The 17,536-nt window shown below is 46.6% G+C and overlaps 2 protein-coding genes and 1 long non-coding RNA gene across 4 annotated transcripts in view; 1 reads left to right on the top strand and 2 right to left on the bottom strand.

Annotated features, from left to right (window-relative positions):
* The first annotated feature begins 820 nt into the window (after positions 1–820).
* polr1b (RNA polymerase I subunit B) lies at positions 821–8,957 on the top strand. The gene is made up of 15 exons (XM_035401017.1): positions 821–997; positions 1,371–1,538; positions 1,664–1,810; positions 2,095–2,227; positions 2,560–2,696; positions 3,064–3,287; positions 3,459–3,630; positions 4,008–4,179; positions 4,453–4,734; positions 4,833–4,966; positions 5,356–5,526; positions 5,927–6,083; positions 6,555–6,751; positions 7,170–7,420; positions 7,773–8,957. Exons 1-15 carry the CDS (start codon positions 821–823, stop codon positions 8,653–8,655), a joined length of 3,405 nt encoding a protein of 1,134 aa, XP_035256908.1. The 3' UTR covers positions 8,656–8,957.
* Positions 8,958–9,474: 517 nt separating this feature from the next.
* On the bottom strand, positions 9,475–11,531 carry nanp (N-acetylneuraminic acid phosphatase). 2 transcript variants are annotated; one of them, XR_004763406.1, is made up of 3 exons: positions 11,328–11,531; positions 9,859–10,678; positions 9,475–9,786 (listed from the first exon to the last, which is right to left on the bottom strand). XR_004763406.1 is itself a non-coding variant. In XM_035401018.1 (2 exons), exons 1-2 carry the CDS (start codon positions 11,415–11,417, stop codon positions 10,040–10,042), a joined length of 729 nt encoding a protein of 242 aa, XP_035256909.1. In that variant the 5' UTR covers positions 11,418–11,531; the 3' UTR covers positions 9,475–10,039. The 2 variants fall into 2 exon arrangements, 1 of the variants encoding a protein (XP_035256909.1); XM_035401018.1 differs by having other exon boundaries at positions 9,475–10,678.
* A 4,798-nt stretch (positions 11,532–16,329) lies between these two features.
* Positions 16,330–17,536, bottom strand: part of LOC118218481 — a 40,238-nt gene continuing 39,031 nt past the window's right edge. The window contains exons 3-4 of the long non-coding RNA XR_004763421.1: positions 16,967–17,031; positions 16,330–16,455 (exon numbers count right to left, since the gene is read on the bottom strand). This is a non-coding gene — a long non-coding RNA (uncharacterized LOC118218481). The remainder of the gene's footprint in view (positions 16,456–16,966; positions 17,032–17,536) is intronic.

Genomic DNA, 17,536 nt, shown 5'->3' with positions numbered 1-17,536 from the left:
TCAAAATGTTTTGTTCTTAGACACTGCTGGCATGTTTTGTGTAGAAAATCATCTTACAAACTGCTGTTGTGCTCAAGAGTACAACAGCAGTTTGCATAGATGGCTTTATTTCAGAAAGCCATCTATGCAAAGCTGGGGCCAGAATACCTGCAGATAAGTCAGAGGTGAGAGCTAGTTCATGAATCATTAAATAGCTGGGTCATTTTGACGCCTGCATTTACATTATTTTCACATTGTCCTCCCAGTAATTACAGTGTCCCTTGTCACCGTGGCGGGCAGGGTGAAACAGTCAGCACCGAACATAAATGCATTTCATGCTAAAATGCAACTGATAGAAGTTCAGTTATTTAGCACCACCCGGTACCACCACTCCATATCACTTACTAGCTATACATTATTCTACTGCGATTGGCTTCCATCTTTAATAATTTATTTGAGAATAATTGAGCCAGCAAGGCGGTGTAATCAAGATAAACTGTTAAGGATATTGCTTTTACAAGTCTTTTTACAAATATTAAATAGATAAAGTTTTCATTTACTGAATCAGCCGGTGTTATTATAGATCACGGCATAATGGCAACATTTTAATGCAATGTCGATTACCATGGTTCTGGCAAAGGTGTAGCGCGCTCGTTCTGGACCTAAGGGCACAGGTAGTGTGCGATTTTAAAGTTTGTCAGTTGCTGAGTCGAGAATCTCACTACCATAGATAATCTTTGTTTGGACGTTTGTACTTCCTGTGTCAGTCAGTGTCTATTTCCTGTCTGCTGCCACATGCATGTGATTCCAAAAAGCTACAGAACTTGTGCTAAAAACAAGCATGGACTCTACGCCGAAGTGGAGTAACCTGCCGACTGCCCCCAGTTTGAAGAACTTGACGGTACCCGGTTTCGGAATACCCGCGGAGAAACAGCACGCTGCAGTACAGGATCTGGTTAGAGCTCACATCGAGTCATTTGACCAAGCGGTTAGCGATGGATTATGTCGCGCAGTACAGGTAAGAGTAGGCTACCGTACGATCGTACATTATCTCATGGGCAAAGGCAGGATCAAATCTCAGCTGTGCACATTTGCGAAATATGTTGTCAGTTCTTTGACCTGTTAATTGTCTGACCTGTCAAGTAAAATTGGCAACTGTATGCTTCTTGGTAGCAGACAGACCATGTGGCTAGCTAGTTATAGTTATTTAGAGCACTTTACTGTATATTTGACTTGGTTTGAGACATTATTATTGTTGTGGTTACTATTATTAATGTTAGCTAGTACTTGTCCATTTGGTCGAAGGTGTTTTCATCAAGCAGATAGTTATTGACTTTCTGTAACGTTTCTAAAGAACCTGACAAGCTTCCTGATTGTATTTGTTGGTGTAGGCAATTCCTCCCCTGGAGTTCATGTTCAAAAATGAGCGGATTAGCTTGGCGTTCGTTGAAGCCACGATCCACAAACCTGTGGTCGGCAAAGGGAGTGTTTGCCGGGACATGACGGTGTACCCCGCAGAATGCAGGGGGCGCCGCTGCTCTTACAGGGGGAAGCTGGTTGTGAGTATCTACGAAATGCAAAAACATTCATGAATATTTTCATTAGCACAACAGTTTTGCACATCTTGAAAAATTCGGGTGCGCAAATGTCCCTCACCTTGAGCTTTTCTTCGCGGCCTCTACAGGCAGACGTGAGCTGGTCCGTTAACGGGATTCCCAAAGGCGTCATCAAGCAGTCTTTGGGTCTGTTGCCCATCATGGTGAAGTCTAAGCTGTGCAACCTGCATGGGCTCTCACCCAAAGAACTCATCGAGCACCACGAGGAGGCTGAGGTAGTGTGTTTTTGGGAGAACTATATTGTTTTATATGTCTAACACTTTATAACTCACTCTGATTCAACTCACCAAACTGAACTACATAAGTCAGTCAATTACACATTGCTGCATCTTACTTGCTGCCTTTATCTCTCATACACACATTCATACACAGTCATGAGCGCACAGGCCTGGATTCGGCCTGTGCTTGTCATTGAAGGTCTCAAAGCACATCACTGACATTCTGGGCCTAGGCCCCCACGAGCAGAGAACTCAGTGTCATCCCTCCATTTCTGTCTCAGGAAATGGGCGGCTATTTTATTGTGAATGGGATCGAGAAGGTCATCCGCATGCTAATCATGCCCAGGAGAAACTTCCCCGTCGCCATGGCAAGACCTAAGTGGAAGAGTAGAGGTCAGGGCTACACACAGTACGGTAAGTTTGAGATTCACCTCCGCCCTTTACAGAAGAGTCCAGACTCTAGTCCTTATAGAGTCTGACTGGTCAAATAGATGACAATATTCAAGGCCGGGACAAAGAATAATTCATAATTGTCAGGGACTGAACTACTGCACCGAGACATCTCAGGTCTTAACTAGAAGCTGGCGAGTATATGGAGTAGAAGCCTCCAACAGGTATGTTTGAATACGCTTGCCTGCCTCTAGTACGATCTGGAATGGACTTACTCTGTACAGAAGCTTCCCTGGTTTTTTGGCCTGTGTTGCTTTCAGAGTATGTGGGGAATGACCACACCCCCTTTCTTCCAGGTATTTCCATGCACTGCGTGAAAGACGAGCACACCGCCATTAACATGAACCTGCACTACCTGGACAACGGCACGGTGATGCTCAACTTCATCTACCAGAAGGAACTCTTCTTCATTCCCCTGGGATTCGCACTGAAGGTGAATAATGGTGTTTCAGTCCTCAACACACACGTAGCACCCTCAGAAAACCTTTAGGGCTCAACTCCAATGTACACAATATGTTACTCCAGTTACAAGCACAAGGGTTCAAGCTAAACTCAGACAGCCAGTCAGCTTACTCGGGTGATTAATTGTACTACCACCTCATTCTCTGTTCCCAAAAAATATGTATGCCTGTAGCAGTTATAGTTATAGTTCTTGCACAATTGTACATGCGTGGCTATGTACCGTATGATTTCCATTTTTGGGGAATCCCTCGTACGTTGGTTAACTGTATAACCAATAAATATAAAAACCAAGGCTTGTTTTACCTGTGATTAAAATTCCATTGGTTTCTTGTACCTAGGCCCTGGTGGACTTCACAGACTTCCAGATCTACCAGGAGCTGATCAAGGGGCGTGAGGAGAACTCCTTCTACAAGAGCTGCGTGTCGGAGATGCTCCGCCTCGTCATGGAGGAGGGCTGCACCACCCGCAGGAAGGTGCTGGACTACCTCGGGGAGCGCTTCCGGGTCAAGATGAACATGCCAGAGTGGTTCACCAACGAACAGTGTGCCAAATTTCTTCTGGAGTGAGTGTGTGGCTGGCAGCATTGTCGTTTAATGTTGGGTGGTAACCTGACCACGTATATGTCAACATCTAATCTCCACTCCATGAACAGCATATTATTCACATGCACATGCAGAACTTTCATATATACCTGTATCCCTGTTATACATTGTATCCCTGTTCACTGTGGCAGGCAGTGTCTCTGCATCCACTTGAAGTCAGACGTGGAGAAGTTCTACCTGCTGTGCTTGATGACCCGGAAGTTGTTCAGCTTCGCCAAGCAGGAGTGCATGGAGGAGAACCCTGACAGCCTGATGTGTCAGGAGGTGCTGACGCCTGGTCGGCTCTACCTGATGTTCCTCAAGGTGATGTGTGCTGCACAGGTCTACCCCAGGGTAGCAGCGTGCTGCAGTTAAGCAACTGGGCTTTTGACCAGAGAGCTGCAGGTTTGACTCCTAGCCAGGGGTCACTGCTGTTGTGCCACTTTACATATCCAGCTTGCTGAATGGATAAAATGCCAAACGGTTCTTTTCTTCGTGGATGCTCATATGCACAAATACAAATTCCAACTGGTTTGGCTTTGTTTTCGTTTGGTTTTTATTTCATTTTTTATCAGGCCAATTTTTTGATGAGATATTTTAACAAAATTAACAGCACAGGCAAACCTTCAGGGAGAAGGAAAAAGGTTTGTTTGTTTCTTGTCTTGGAAGAAAGGATACTTAATCCCTTTACTCAACTGCAGGAGAGAATGACAGCCTGGCTTGTTTCGGTGAAACTCTCCATGGACAAGCGGGCTCACCGCATCCAGAATCCAATAAACGCTGAAGGTCTCACAAAAATGTTCAACCTGGGGACAGACCTGACCAAGCCTTTTGAGTACCTGCTGGCCACAGGCAACCTGCACTCCAAAACAGGTAATACCCCTGAGCAATGTCCACTCAAACCTAGGTGAGGCACCAGTTTCAGGCGCCCAAACAACCTGAGCCGAGCTTGGCAACCCCGCCCACCTCTCCTCGTTAGTGGGCTAACGCTGGTTATGCCTGTGGGCTGAGGTCACGTGTGTCACTAAAGCTGTACACTCTGTAGCAGGAAAAGAGCGTTAAAAAGGGTGCAGAAAGATACAGAGCGGGTCCTTTAGTGTGAGAGTGTCTCCAGCCTCCTCTCTAACCCCCCCCCCTCTTCCTCAGGGTTAGGCATGCTGCAGGATTCGGGCCTGTGCGTCGTGGCGGACAAGCTGAACTTCGTCCGCTACCTGTCCCACTTCCGGTGCATCCACAGGGGCGCCGCCTTCGCCAAGATGCGCACCACGTCCGTGCGGCGGCTGCTGCCCGAGTCCTGGGGCTTCCTGTGCCCCGTGCACACGCCCGACGGCGAGCCCTGCGGACTCATGAACCACATGACCGCCCACAGCCAGATCGTGGCCCCCGCCCATCCCACCACCACCCTGCCCGCCCTGCTCTGCTCCCTGGGTGAGTCTCGCCCCCCTCCCCCCTACACGGTGTGCAGGGCGGGCAGCGTGCTCAGGGTGCCGTGTAACTGAGTGTGTTTGTCGTCCGCTGCGTCCCAGGCGTTACTCCCGTAGATGGGACCCCTAGCCAGCCGTACTCCGACTGCTACCCTGTGGTTCTGGACGGTGCCATGGTGGGCTGGGTAGAGAGGGACCTTGCGCCTGTGGTTGTGGACTCCCTTCGGAAGTTCAAGGTGAGCAGCATTACCTGTTACATCCTCCTGGCATTATGACAGTCACACGTCTCCCAACAGTGTTACATACATTCACACCTCTCTCAGTGGAGTTGGATAGTCTCTCACCTTTCTCCGCAGAGTGTCTGGTTATCCTCTGAGAACCATAATTGTCCATATGGGCTTCTCTCGCTGGCTATGATGGATTATTTCTGAGGGAATCTTCTAGAATAAGTGCTTCACGATGCTCTAGTCATGACTCCAGACTGTGGCGCATCACTGCTTCTCAACGTAGCTCACATGCTGTGATTTTTCTTGAGTTCATGAAATGACACAGGTGCCCCCATCATGCACCTGGAATGGTGGAGAACAGTTTCCTCTCCGTTTCCTCACTGTCCGTCCTCCCGCAGGTGCTTAAGGAGAAGAAGATCCCTCCTTGGACTGAGATAGTTCTGGTGCCTCAGACAGGAAAGGCCAGCGTCTACCCCGGCCTGCACCTCTTCACCACGCCCTGCCGCCTGGTGAGGCCCGTCCAGAACCTGGCACTGGGACAGGAGGAGCTCATTGGCACATTTGAGCAGGTATGGCACGGGGAGGCAGAGCAGATATCTGGTGCTGCAGCATATATAGGGGAAGAACCCTTTTTGTACAACAGTACAATGCTGCTTGCGACAAACTGTTTGGCCACACACAAATCCACTATTCAGTTAATCCATCCAGTCGCTACCCCTGCTGATTTCACTAATTAACACACCTTCAACCAGAGAGGAAGGCACTAATTGGTGAAGTCAGCAGGTGTAGTGATTGATTGGAATGAAAACCTGCATACTCTTGGCCCTCCATGGCACATGGTTGGCACCACTGATCTATTGCATTAACATGGTTTTCATAGCTCTACCTGTTGGTAATGTGTACAGCATAGGTCCAGGCACTTTGTAGTCATGAAGTATCTGTTTCTCTCACTCTCCCCTTCTCTCTCAGCTCTTCATTAATGTGGGGATATTTGAAGGAGAGATCGAGCCGGGGGTGACCACACACCAGGAGCTCTTCCCCCACAGCATGCTGAGTGTGGTGGCCAACTTCATCCCCTATTCTGACCACAACCAGTCCCCCCGAAACATGTACCAGTGCCAGATGGGTAAGGCTGCCACCTGGTGGACAGCAGTACTGCTAAAGGATTCCATCTACTTAGGCACAGATCAGGATGCATAATTCTCCACAAAACATAATTCTTGGATGACTGTTGTGTAATTGGACTGGTACATACCCTATAGTCAAATATTTTACTGCAGTGCGTTTTGGAAAATGGGATCCGTAATATTAATGTTGTAGATGTATTTATATTTTTAAAGCAAACAAATTAAGATTCTCAGACCTGTTCTCTCCTGACTATTATAATTGTTTTATGCATGAGAGTAGTGCTTACTGCATGGTTTAATGAATACATGCCTCCTGACAAGCTCAATCCATATTGTCCTTTTATAAGCCTACTTTGATTGAGTAGTTTGGCTGAATTGTCTTCAAACTGACCTCTTCCAACTGCAATGTAAGAAAGGTATTATTATTATAATGCAGGATTCTTCAAAGTTATCTACTTTCTCTCCTGTAGGTAAACAGACCATGGGCTTCCCACTGCACTCGTACCAGGATCGCTCCGACAACAAACTGTATCGCCTGCAGACGCCCCAGAGCCCCCTGGTGCGGCCCTACATGTACGACCACTACAACATGGACAACTACCCCATCGGCACCAACGCGATCGTGGCAGTCATCTCCTACACTGGGTACGACATGGAGGACGCCATGGTGAGGAAGCAGGCGCTGGTCTTTCTCTGTTACATTTCCGTTTATTAGCTTTGTGTCGTTCACTTCTAATTTTATTCATCCTCATTGTCTGAACTTCGCCCGTGAATTGTTTTCACTGAGGATGCATAGATCAGGGGGGAGACCTGCATGAAAACACACAAGCTGATTGAAGTCAGAAGTTTCTTTATGAATTCTGCCAATGCCGTGAAGTACTGTTATGACTAGACTCAGTCTTAAGGGTGACAGCAGGTGCATCAGGAAGATGCTGACTGAACACACCTGACTGGAATAATCGTGTTCTAATTTCCCTCTGGATTTCCCTGTTGGCTCTAATGGTTACATTTCTCTGTGGGTTCTAATTGCTAGTTTCCAGTGTGTTCTGTTACATTTCTACATGGGTTCTTGCTGTGTCCCTCAGATTCTGAACAAGTCATCATGGGAGCGGGGCTTTGGTCATGGCTGTGTGTATAAGACTGAGCTGGTGGACCTTGCGGAGAAGACAAAAGGGGAGGACTGCCTGGTGTTCGGGGTCAAGCCTGGAGACCCGAAAGTGATGGATAAGTTGGACGCCGATGGGCTGCCCCCCATCGGTGCAGTGCTCCAGTACGGAGACCCCTTCTACGGCTACATCAACCTCAACACCGGCCAGAGCTTCGTCACCTTCTACAAGTGAGTCCTTACCTCCCAGTGCGCCCTAATTCAGAGAATCAGCATCCACAATCAACTATGGGGAAAATGGCTTCCCTGCACGCAGGGCTTAAAATGTAGTGTCAAAACACTGGTGTGGAAAGGGTGTATGAGACTAATCTGGGATGCCTGTGTGGTGTACTGGTTAAGAGGTCTTAGTTGGAACCCAAAGGTTTCAGGTTTTGGAACACAACAGCGTTGTACTAGGTACTTGGTAATATTATGTGAGAGACGCCAGTAAAATTCCCAGATGCAATAACCATCCGCTTCTGCTCTGATTGAAAGGCAGAATTGAAGTTTGCAGGAAAATAAACTCCGCTTTTCCCCACCACAGGAGCAAGGAAAGCTGTGTGGTGGACAACATAAAGGTGTGCAGCAACGACGCCGGGACGGGCCGCTTCAAGCGCGTCTGCATGACGGTGCGCGTGCCGCGCAACCCCACCATCGGCGACAAGTTCGCCAGCCGGCACGGGCAGAAGGGCATCCTGAGCCGGCTGTGGCCCGCCGAGGACATGCCCTTCACCGAGAGCGGCATGACGCCCGACATCCTGTTCAACCCGCACGGCTTCCCCTCGCGCATGACCATCGGCATGCTCATCGAGAGCATGGCGGGCAAGTCGGGCGCGCTGCACGGCGCCTGCCACGACGCCACGCCCTTCCGCTTCTCCGAGGAGAGCCCGGCGCTGGAGCACTTCGGCGACATGCTGCGCGCCGCCGGCTACAACCACTACGGCACCGAGCGGCTCTACAGCGGCCTGAGCGGCCGCGAGCTGGAGGCCGACATCTTCATCGGCGTGGTCTACTACCAGCGTCTGCGCCACATGGTCTCCGACAAGTTCCAGGTGAGGACCACGGGGGCGCGGGACAAGGTGACCAACCAGCCGGTCGGGGGGAGGAACATCCAGGGGGGCATCCGCTTCGGGGAGATGGAGCGGGACGCGCTGCTGGCCCACGGTTCGTCCTTCCTGCTGCACGACCGGCTCTTCAAGTGCTCGGACCGCTCGGTGGCCCAGGTGTGCATGGACTGCGGCAGCCTGCTGTCGCCGCTGCTGGAGAAGCCGCCGCCCTACTGGTCGGCCACGCGCCACAGGAAGACCGTCTGCACGCTCTGCGGCAAGAGCCAGTCCATCGACGTCGTGTCCGTGCCCTACGTCTTCCGCTATTTCGTCGCCGAGCTCGCCGCTATGAACATCAAAGTCAAACTGGATATCAAGTAGCCCCCGTCCACCCCCGCCACTCAGCAGCTTCTGGGTACTGTTGCTCGGTGTCTGTGGGTGTTCCGGAGGTGGGAGGGTGCTCTGCATAAACCACTCCCCAATCCCCCTATCAGTCCAGTGAACACGCAGAACCTTCATGTGTAATGAAACTAGCAGGATTTGTAATACCCTTATGAAATGTTTCAAGCTGGATACGCAGCAAAAGGGACCCATGACTTTGAAGATGGATTCAGTGTAGGGTTGATTGCTGCAGAGAAAATGGTATTTTCATTTGTAATAAAATATTTCTGATGTATTTTTAATTGCATCTCTCCTGCTTGGTATGTGCTCTACTCCATACACTCCACATTAAAACCAAAACTCACTGGACTTGAAACTCGGGGGTTCCAGGTTCAAATCTCACATGGGACACTGCCATTTTGTCGTTAAGCAAAAAGTGCTTTAGTAAAAGATCCAGCCTATAAAGGTGTAGAGTCTGCAAATAACGTAATAAATACCATAAACTACCCCAATCACCATGATGGCCTACTGCCTAAGGGGGCCTTACCTCTCCTGTTTAGACCACAGAAGCAGGGTTACACTAGAATTACAACAGGAGGAATTTTAGCAGTATAGATACAGTGCACAGGGGCAAACATGCTGAAGCCAATGTCTTCATGATCTGAAAAGAAACCGCAAAGCAGGACTATACCTATCAGTCTAGAATTCAGCTCAGGACTAAATTCTCTATTTTGTTTAATGGTTCACTTTTGTCATAAACTGACACCTTGGGGGGGGGGGGGGGGGAGAACGCTGTGGAAAAAATTCAGTTCTCAGTTCTTTGGTCCCACCATTAATTTTTATTTATCCCTCATTTATCCTGGATAGAGCACCACTGAGATTTGCGTCTCATTTTCATGGGGGAACTGAAAGGTCCCATTTAACCTTGTTTAATCAGTAAATTAGTTTTATATATGATCAATAAAATATTTTAAATATTCCCTTCAAGGACATCCAGAGTGAATGTTGACAGAATTGCATTGACGATACCTTGATTTTCCCTATGGAGGAAGGATATTTCCTGCTTTAGAACAGGCACCTGCAGGTGCCAAAAACACCTAAAAATTGGCAATAGTCTCGCAAGTTTCTCATGAAGTATTTATGACCCAAGTCTTAAAATATGCATGAAATATCCTTCCTCCAGTAACGCATTTGAGCGCAGGTTTTTCTATGCAATATTAAATCTTAAATTCCACAACATCCCAGTCCAGTTAAAGCTAATAAACAAACTTGAACAGTAAAGGCTGGAGCAAATAAAATGGAAACCCCAGATCACCAGAAATTGGAAATGCCCATTATTTGGTTCACGAACTCTATCACTTTGATTCCTATTAAAAAATAGGTGTCATTTCAAGGTGGAGAGTATTGTGGGTAACTCGAGCACCGTGGCGATGGTGTAATCCGGCTTGACGGACACTCCGGCGGGTATGTCCGTGCCACTGGGGTTCACCCACACGGTTGCTCGGACGCCGGCGTTGACTCCGCCCAGCACGTCGGTGTCGAGGGAGTCGCCCACCATCACGCAGTCCCGCGGCCCCACCCCCAGCAGGCTGAAGCAGTGCTGGAATATGGAGGGGGCCGGCTTCTCCTCGGCGTGCTCCCCCCCCACCACCACGGCGTGGAACAGCTCCTCACAGCGCACCGCCCGGATCTTCTCCCACTGCGGCTGCGTCACCCCGTTGGTCAGCAGGAGCAGCTTGTGGGTCCCGCGCAGGTCCTCCAGCAGAGCCCGGACCGGGCCCGGGATGGCCAGCCGCTCCAGGCGCGTGCTCTTCCACAGAGAGTAGCACTCGGCCGCCAAGGTGCCCCCCGGGTCCCCGCCCCCCGCCTCCCGGATGGCCTCTTCCCAGTGCGTCGCTCTCACCTGGTCGATCGACGCGCCGCCTGTGGCATTGTACGTCTCCTGCAGCAGCTTCAGCTCGAAGCCCTTGCAGATTTTGAGGATGTCGTCCTGCCCAAATTTAGTTCTGAGAAGTGCCTCTACCTGTGACATTTTGTGAATAGATCACGATTTCACCAACAAGCACTGGTGAACAATTCTGTTATCCCACTTATTAGTGGGACAAGAATTAGCTTTTCAAAGGGGATGGAAAACATTGCTTTCTAGCACTATCTTTACATTTATTCCACCAGAAAAGTGACGTGGAATGGTATACTTGGGAGAGGACTGCAAGGTACTGTGTGAACACTTTGCCAGAGTACTGTGGCCTACTTTGCCAGAAGTAACGTATAAGCACAGAACAACCACTATGAAAGATGAACAATTAACTACTAGAGTTGGCTTCTATTTTGACTGCACTGATTTCCACATCTTTGACACAAAGATGGCTTTACGTCGGTATAAAATTAAAACGATCTGATAACCCTATTCGCTAGCAATGAACCATAACTGAGAATTGACAAAAAGCATATGAATTCTTTTCTATTAAGATTACTGCACATTTCTAATCTAGCCAATTTTCAAGAAACTTATTCACGAGTTAACAGACGTTCAAACTACGTTCAAGCTAGATACTAGCTAATACATTCACTCATTCATGTATCGGTTAACAATTATTAAAGAGGCGCAGCATTTAGCTACTGGCTATCGATGAAGCTACCCGGCAACTTGTCTTGACTTGCTCTGCACTTACTTTTTGAATCGCTATTCTGCTGGCACCAGCTGTGTCTATTAGTGTGTTGTCCAAATCAAACAGTATTGCCTTTATACCGTTACTGGCCATTGTGCCCCAGAAACTGGACTGTTACAAAGCTTGAAGTTTCAAAGACCGGCAAATATAACAACGTGGAAGCTGATCGGAAACAAGTCACAATATCCCGCCATGCCTTGTGGGAAAGCGAGTTTTCCCAGCGTTTAGGTGGTGCGCGGTCGGTTTGTTCTTATTTGTTAAAAAGTGCAATCGGTGTTCTAGATGTATGTACAGTCTTGCATAAGAACGTAGTAATTCATTGATAATGTTATGATAAATTATTACGATGTCATGACTCATGAAGCATAAACGACACACTGCAAAAGTATGCCCCAGAAAACAGAATGATTAAGTGCTTCCGGCGCCTGAATCACACCACCAGTAGCCTATTTCGTGTTTGTCCTGCCAATTTATTCATCAAAGCAGAACAGTTTTTTGGAAAGGGCTTGATTATGACTCCAAGTGAAGGATTAAACAAGAACACTCCAACTTGTTCTGTAGTAAATAGGCTACAGGAGCAGACGTGCTATTTGGGGTGTGTTCGAAATATTTTAAAGACTGATGGTGAACACCTGGAGACATCTGGAATGATGTCATTATCTTTGAGAAATAAAGTTCACCTCTGTCAGTGAGGGACATGCCTGTTAGGACTGTTGTCATTAGGCTGCGAAAATCAAAGGTGATATCCTTTTCCTTCTGTACACATCGTGAAGTTTTCTAATCTACATACAGGTCCACGAAAGATTCCACACGGCCAATGTAATGTGACCTGAGTAAAAGGTGGTGTAGGACATAGCCTACGTGTTCACAGCAACACCCACTGTCCTCAGGGCTCATGTACCCCTATGAAGGCATATAGCATTCATGCCAGTGCACAAAGGAACTGACCAAGACTTCAAAATAAACACACACACACACACACACACACACATTCTGTCTCTATGGGCTACACACACACACACATACTCTATGAGCTGAACTCAGATGCCCTTGGCCGAGCCTGCAAGTTAGCTACTGTCAGCATTGTCTGAACTCACATGCGGTTTGTTGCATGTCTATGTTGTCTGTGATTGTCCACAGAGTATGCTACACAGAAATTATTTTATGTCATTGTTACCACATACGTTCTCAGAAAGACAATATTTAACTGTTAGCTGACAGAGGAGGGATTTCAGTCAATGTTTTTCTGCGGACAAGACACAATTAAGAGTAGTCCAAGAATGTACATTCAAACTGAGCCTGAAGCTGCTATATCATTTTTTTAAATGCTAAAAAATGAATTGCATTACTTAGGCATGTAAAATAATCTGCTGTTTGTAGGCGAGCCCTGCTTAAACTGGCATGTTTTGCCTAACAGTTGAACACAGGTTTAGGATTCTGTTCACAGAATTCAGTTTTTAACTCCCTATATACATCAGCCTAAATAAATCAGAGGGTTTTTTTTCTAGGATTTTAAAATGACTATTTTAATCCTTAAGCTCTTGCTCAAACTCCAGTTTACTCATATTTACTATCTATACCCACAATACCACCATTTTCTTTAATATGAAAAGTAGAATTCAAGAAACAGATCTGATGGATTAGTAACCATAACTGTGTCCATTCAGGTGCTGTGAATGAGCTAGTTTGACAAGCTAGCTTTGTGTAATGTACGTTTTAAAATTATTCATATTATTCATGAATGTTTTTTATTCATATTATCCTGATAATCACTGAAACAAAGTCCAGACTCATTACTGACTGCGCCATGGATTTGTCTATTTTACTGAGAAGGCTGACCTAACTGAAATGTCTCGAGGGTGCTGTCATTTTTACAACTAGTTTGCTTCCTTCTGCACAGCTACTTTCTCACTCTTCCAAATGGTGGCCACAGGGGGGCCTCAGTGGCCTATTTTTAATTAATTAATTTATTTGTTTTAGATTTATGGATTGAAAGGTCAGTAATTATTTAGAATTAAATTCAAAACAAATTCAAATTTTGAGCTTTACTGTATTTATATAGTATTCACAAACTAAAATACAGTAACATTGAAGCTGTAGGAGGAATTCAAATGTACAAATATATTATCTCATAGTTTTGTAATTTAAACATCAAACTTATGCTGCTAAAATAAATACCTTATGTTAAAACCCAGGGAAAAAGCTGCATACAATTTTAGGCACTAAGACTCAAAGAGCCAAAATGCTGAAGGTTTGAATCCTACAGTAGATGGGCCACTGCTGGTGTACTTTCAAGCAAACTATTTAACTTGAGTTGGCTCTTTAAAGGCATAAAGTTATAAGGATTTTATCTAAAGGCTAAGATGTGTAATTCACATTGGATAAGGAAAGCTGAAATCATTTGACTAATGTCCTGCCCTAAATCCGTTTCATAGTATGACTTGGTATAGGGCAGAACTGTGGAAACTAATGTTTAGATCTGTCTCTGCTTTTGCTTTCAGGGGCCAAAACAAACCAGAAGAACAGTGGAACAGTGGGCAAGCTTTATAGATTTCTCAAATGGGATACAGATTATGTAAGGTACAAAATAAAAATGATTTTCTTGGCAAATACTCTGAGTAAGGGCATTGGTCTTATGAAATAAATAATGAAACAAGAATACTATTCTGAAATATAAAGGGAGAGCCCAGGGTCATAGTATTTAAAAAGAACCCTTAAATAACATTATATAACATCCTCCACTCTAGTTTTGTCTGTCGTTATCTAAGTAGCTTGTGTGTTCTAACACCTGAACAGGTGCCAATTTCTCGCACGTGAAAAAGTCCTAGCACACCATTCTCATTCCACTCCCAATGAGCAATCACGGAACCAGCTCTCACGAATGGGGATTCTGTTCATAGCAAGAATGCCTGGCTCTGCTTATTTCAGTTGCCTTCAGGTAAATCTCTCTGATCTAAACTAAGAATCAGGAAATGGTGTGCAAACATTAACCCACTTTCAACTGCCAACTCAAACAAGTACACAACGCGAGTTGCATATGCAGGATGCACACACCTGTATCTGACACATTCAGGAAACCAGGCCACATTCTAAAAAATTTTACAGCATGCACACACGCACGCACAAGCACGCACACACACACACACACGCATGCACACACACTCACTTAGGAAAAGTATTAAATAAAAATAAAGAAAAAAGTCTAACAATCAAAAGGCCTGTGGACAGGATGTAACCGTGACTTACAGTAACCAAAGAGTATCCCTGTTCATTTTTCAAATGCAAAAAGACTTTTCCCTGAGAACACAGTCCAGCCATGGTTCTATAGAGGGGCTACAGAGGAGAGTTTGGGTGGAGTTGTTGTGTGGATTGGGGTTCAGAGAATGGGGAGGGGTTTGTGTATCCTCTGAAATGCAGACAAAAACGGAGAAAACTCCCTTTCATCTTTGTAGGTGGTCATCACCAAGCCACCCCACGCTATCTCTCTGCATGGTACGCCAGTCTCCTGCTGATAATTCATGTTGTTCTGAACTGCGAACACCTTCCAAACGTTACATAACACCCCCCCCCCCCGTGCTGCTTCCACTGTATCTCAGATTTCATGGCGCCCCCATCAGCGTGGGTCTCCTGTGTGACTGCTCCATTGTATAACCAGTCCTGTGCAACTGCTTCATTGGGTAACCAGTCCTGTGTGACTGCTCCATTGGATAACCAGTCCTGTGTGACTGCTCTATTGGGTAACCGGTCCTGTGCGACTGGGCGACTGCTCCATTGGGTGACCAGTCCTGTGTGACTGCTCCATTGGGTAACCAGTCCTGTGTGACTGCTCCATTGGGTAACCAGTCCTGTGCGACTGCTCCATTGGATAACCAGTCCTGTGCGACTGCTCCATTGGGTAACCAGTCCTGTGCGACTGCTCCATTGGATAACCAGTCCTGTGCGACTGCTCCATTGGGTAACCAGTCCTGTGCGACTGCTCCATTGGGTAACCGGTCCTGTGCGACTGCTCCATTGGGTAACCAGTCCTGTGCGACTGCTCCATTGGGTAACCGGTCCTGTGCGACTGCTCCATTGGGTAACCGGTCCTGTGCGACTGCTCCATTGGGTAACCAGTGAAGACACATGCCCGCAGTGACAGCTGCAGATTTGTGTTCAGAACTGTGGCAGGAGTACAATTTCACTGCACACTGCACCATGCACTGGTGAATAGCAGTAATGCTGGGGGGGCGGGGGTGCTAGTATGCGGGATGCTAAAATTTATTACCATAACACATTATTACTGTGCCTACTCCAGCTTCCACTTTTATCCTTACCACCACTAATAAAGGTAAAATACTAATAATATTAATAATAGAAAAAGTGTTGTTTTTGTGTTTGGCTGTGGCTGGCAGTGGAATATTGTACTGCAGGATCAATTAGGTCCAGTCTGATCCAGAAGCAGAGTGTCATCTTTCTGAAGAACAACTTTGACAATCTTTTCATATTTCTTGTGGTTCAAGTATAGACTGCAGAAAAAATGTGGACCAAGTCACTGTGATGTCACCCATTGACTCTCTGTGGGCTTCGTGAAAAGCGCTCTGAAGCCTGGGAAGTGTAGTTTGTGGGCTCCGCCATGGTGTACAAATTGTAGCTAGACACTGCACAGTAGGGAAAAGAGGGACCCTTATTTGGGCATGAAGTCCGGTTGTCCACTAAGTGCGTGAGATACAGTGACTTCGCATTGACGCAAACCCAGATTAGTCCACAAAATATTACAATCTTGTCCAAATAACACAATAACTCAACAAATCGGCACATGGGGAGGCATTAGACAAAGAAAAAACACCTATTGCGACTACATTTTCTTGATTGACTTCATGATTCGACTGTAGTTAGCATTGAAGTAGCAGGAAGTGAGCTTCAAAAACGCAGCCCAGTTTTGGCCGCTGGGGTTCAAGAGAAAATGTCAAGAAAGAGAGGCGCGTACACAAAAAGGTCAACTATTTTTCCTCCCTTATGAGACACAAACAGATGATAAGCAAACAGACCAGCCCTCACCAGCGTGACAAGCAGACGCTCCATCCTACACCATACGGTATAAATATAATCTTCTGTCCTCATCTGACCTGGCGCACACTGTATCCAATGATTTCTGGGAAAAGGAGTACACATTGCTGATACTACTCAAATGTATGATGCCCTCATCCCCAAAGCACCACCCCATCCCCCTCCCCCCCCCCCCACAAACACACACAAGATTTTATCACGTGTGCTGGAATGTATGAACTACACTCTAAGTAGCCTACTTGAGCACTGGTCTGCCAAAAATCGTTTGCCATGGCAATAAGTACAATAAACAGTGCAAACCCACAAACAAAAACAAGAAATCGCCAAGTGCAACCAGGTCAATGTGCTATGCCACCTATGACACAGAGCATCAGAGTCATGGATTAGGGGATAAACGAGATTAGAATCATGATTCTCAACAAGTAATTATAAATTATCTTAAAATGTCTTATGAAGGTCATATGCAAACATAATATTCCCAAAAGTGCTTCAGATAGATTTCAATGCAATATACTAATGTACTTATTTGAGCTGAATACAGTAGAATACTTGATTCTGTACAACAAACTCAAGAGGAAGAGGGTGGAGGAATTTACCTCTCTTACTCCATGGTCAGTTGGTGTCTCACAGGGCTTTTATGGGCAGGCATTTTTTTTAAAATCTGAAAAACATGAATAGGGAGAGAGTCTTCTTGAACCACAAAAACAGGTGCAGCTCTACTGGCACCAACTAGCTGATTTGCACAAATCAAAACATTCTGATGCTGAGATCAAAGTCATTATGAACATGGAGATTGTGAGTGACACGGAGTATGATTGACAGCACAAGTGATCGACAGTGGGTAGCCCCACCCTTTGGGGTAAATGAAGTATCATTCTCCTATCACCATACGACACCATCCAATAGTCACGTCAAACCCCCAGCTGGGGTTATCATAAGAGTCTCGGAGGCTGTGGGGAGTTTGGTACAGAGGTAGAACAGCGATGACGTGGCCTGGCAGTCGGCCAATGGCACGGCAGCTCATCCCGGTGTGTGCCGACCGGAGCCGTGGCGTTCCGGCTGAGTCCTCCTGACCGGCGGCTGAACCGCGGTCTCTGGGAGAGGTGAGCCTTCCCCTGACCACAGATTCCTGTGCCTACTGGAGTATAGCCCTGGGACCTGAGCCC

The sequence above is a fragment of the Anguilla anguilla genome, chromosome 18, assembly GCF_013347855.1.
Source record: "Anguilla anguilla isolate fAngAng1 chromosome 18, fAngAng1.pri, whole genome shotgun sequence".
Lineage (NCBI taxonomy): Eukaryota > Metazoa > Chordata > Actinopteri > Anguilliformes > Anguillidae > Anguilla > Anguilla anguilla.
Note: the sequence above shows the minus strand (reverse complement) of the source record. Positions and strands in the feature narration are given on the sequence as shown.

Excerpts from the sequence above, each read along its gene's own strand:
- nanp (XM_035401018.1), bottom strand. The coding sequence starts at position 11,417 with ATGGCCAGTAACGGTATAAAGGCAATACTGTTTGATTTGGACAACACA. Across the intron at positions 10,679-11,327 it reads GCAGAATAGCGATTCAAAAA|GTAGAGGCACTTCTCAGAAC; the intron begins GTAAGTGCAGAG and ends AAAATGTCACAG.
- polr1b (XM_035401017.1), top strand. The coding sequence starts at position 821 with ATGGACTCTACGCCGAAGTGGAGTAACCTGCCGACTGCCCCCAGTTTG. Across the intron at positions 1,539-1,663 it reads CTTACAGGGGGAAGCTGGTT|GCAGACGTGAGCTGGTCCGT; the intron begins GTGAGTATCTAC and ends CGGCCTCTACAG. Across the intron at positions 3,288-3,458 it reads TGTGCCAAATTTCTTCTGGA|GCAGTGTCTCTGCATCCACT; the intron begins GTGAGTGTGTGG and ends TCACTGTGGCAG.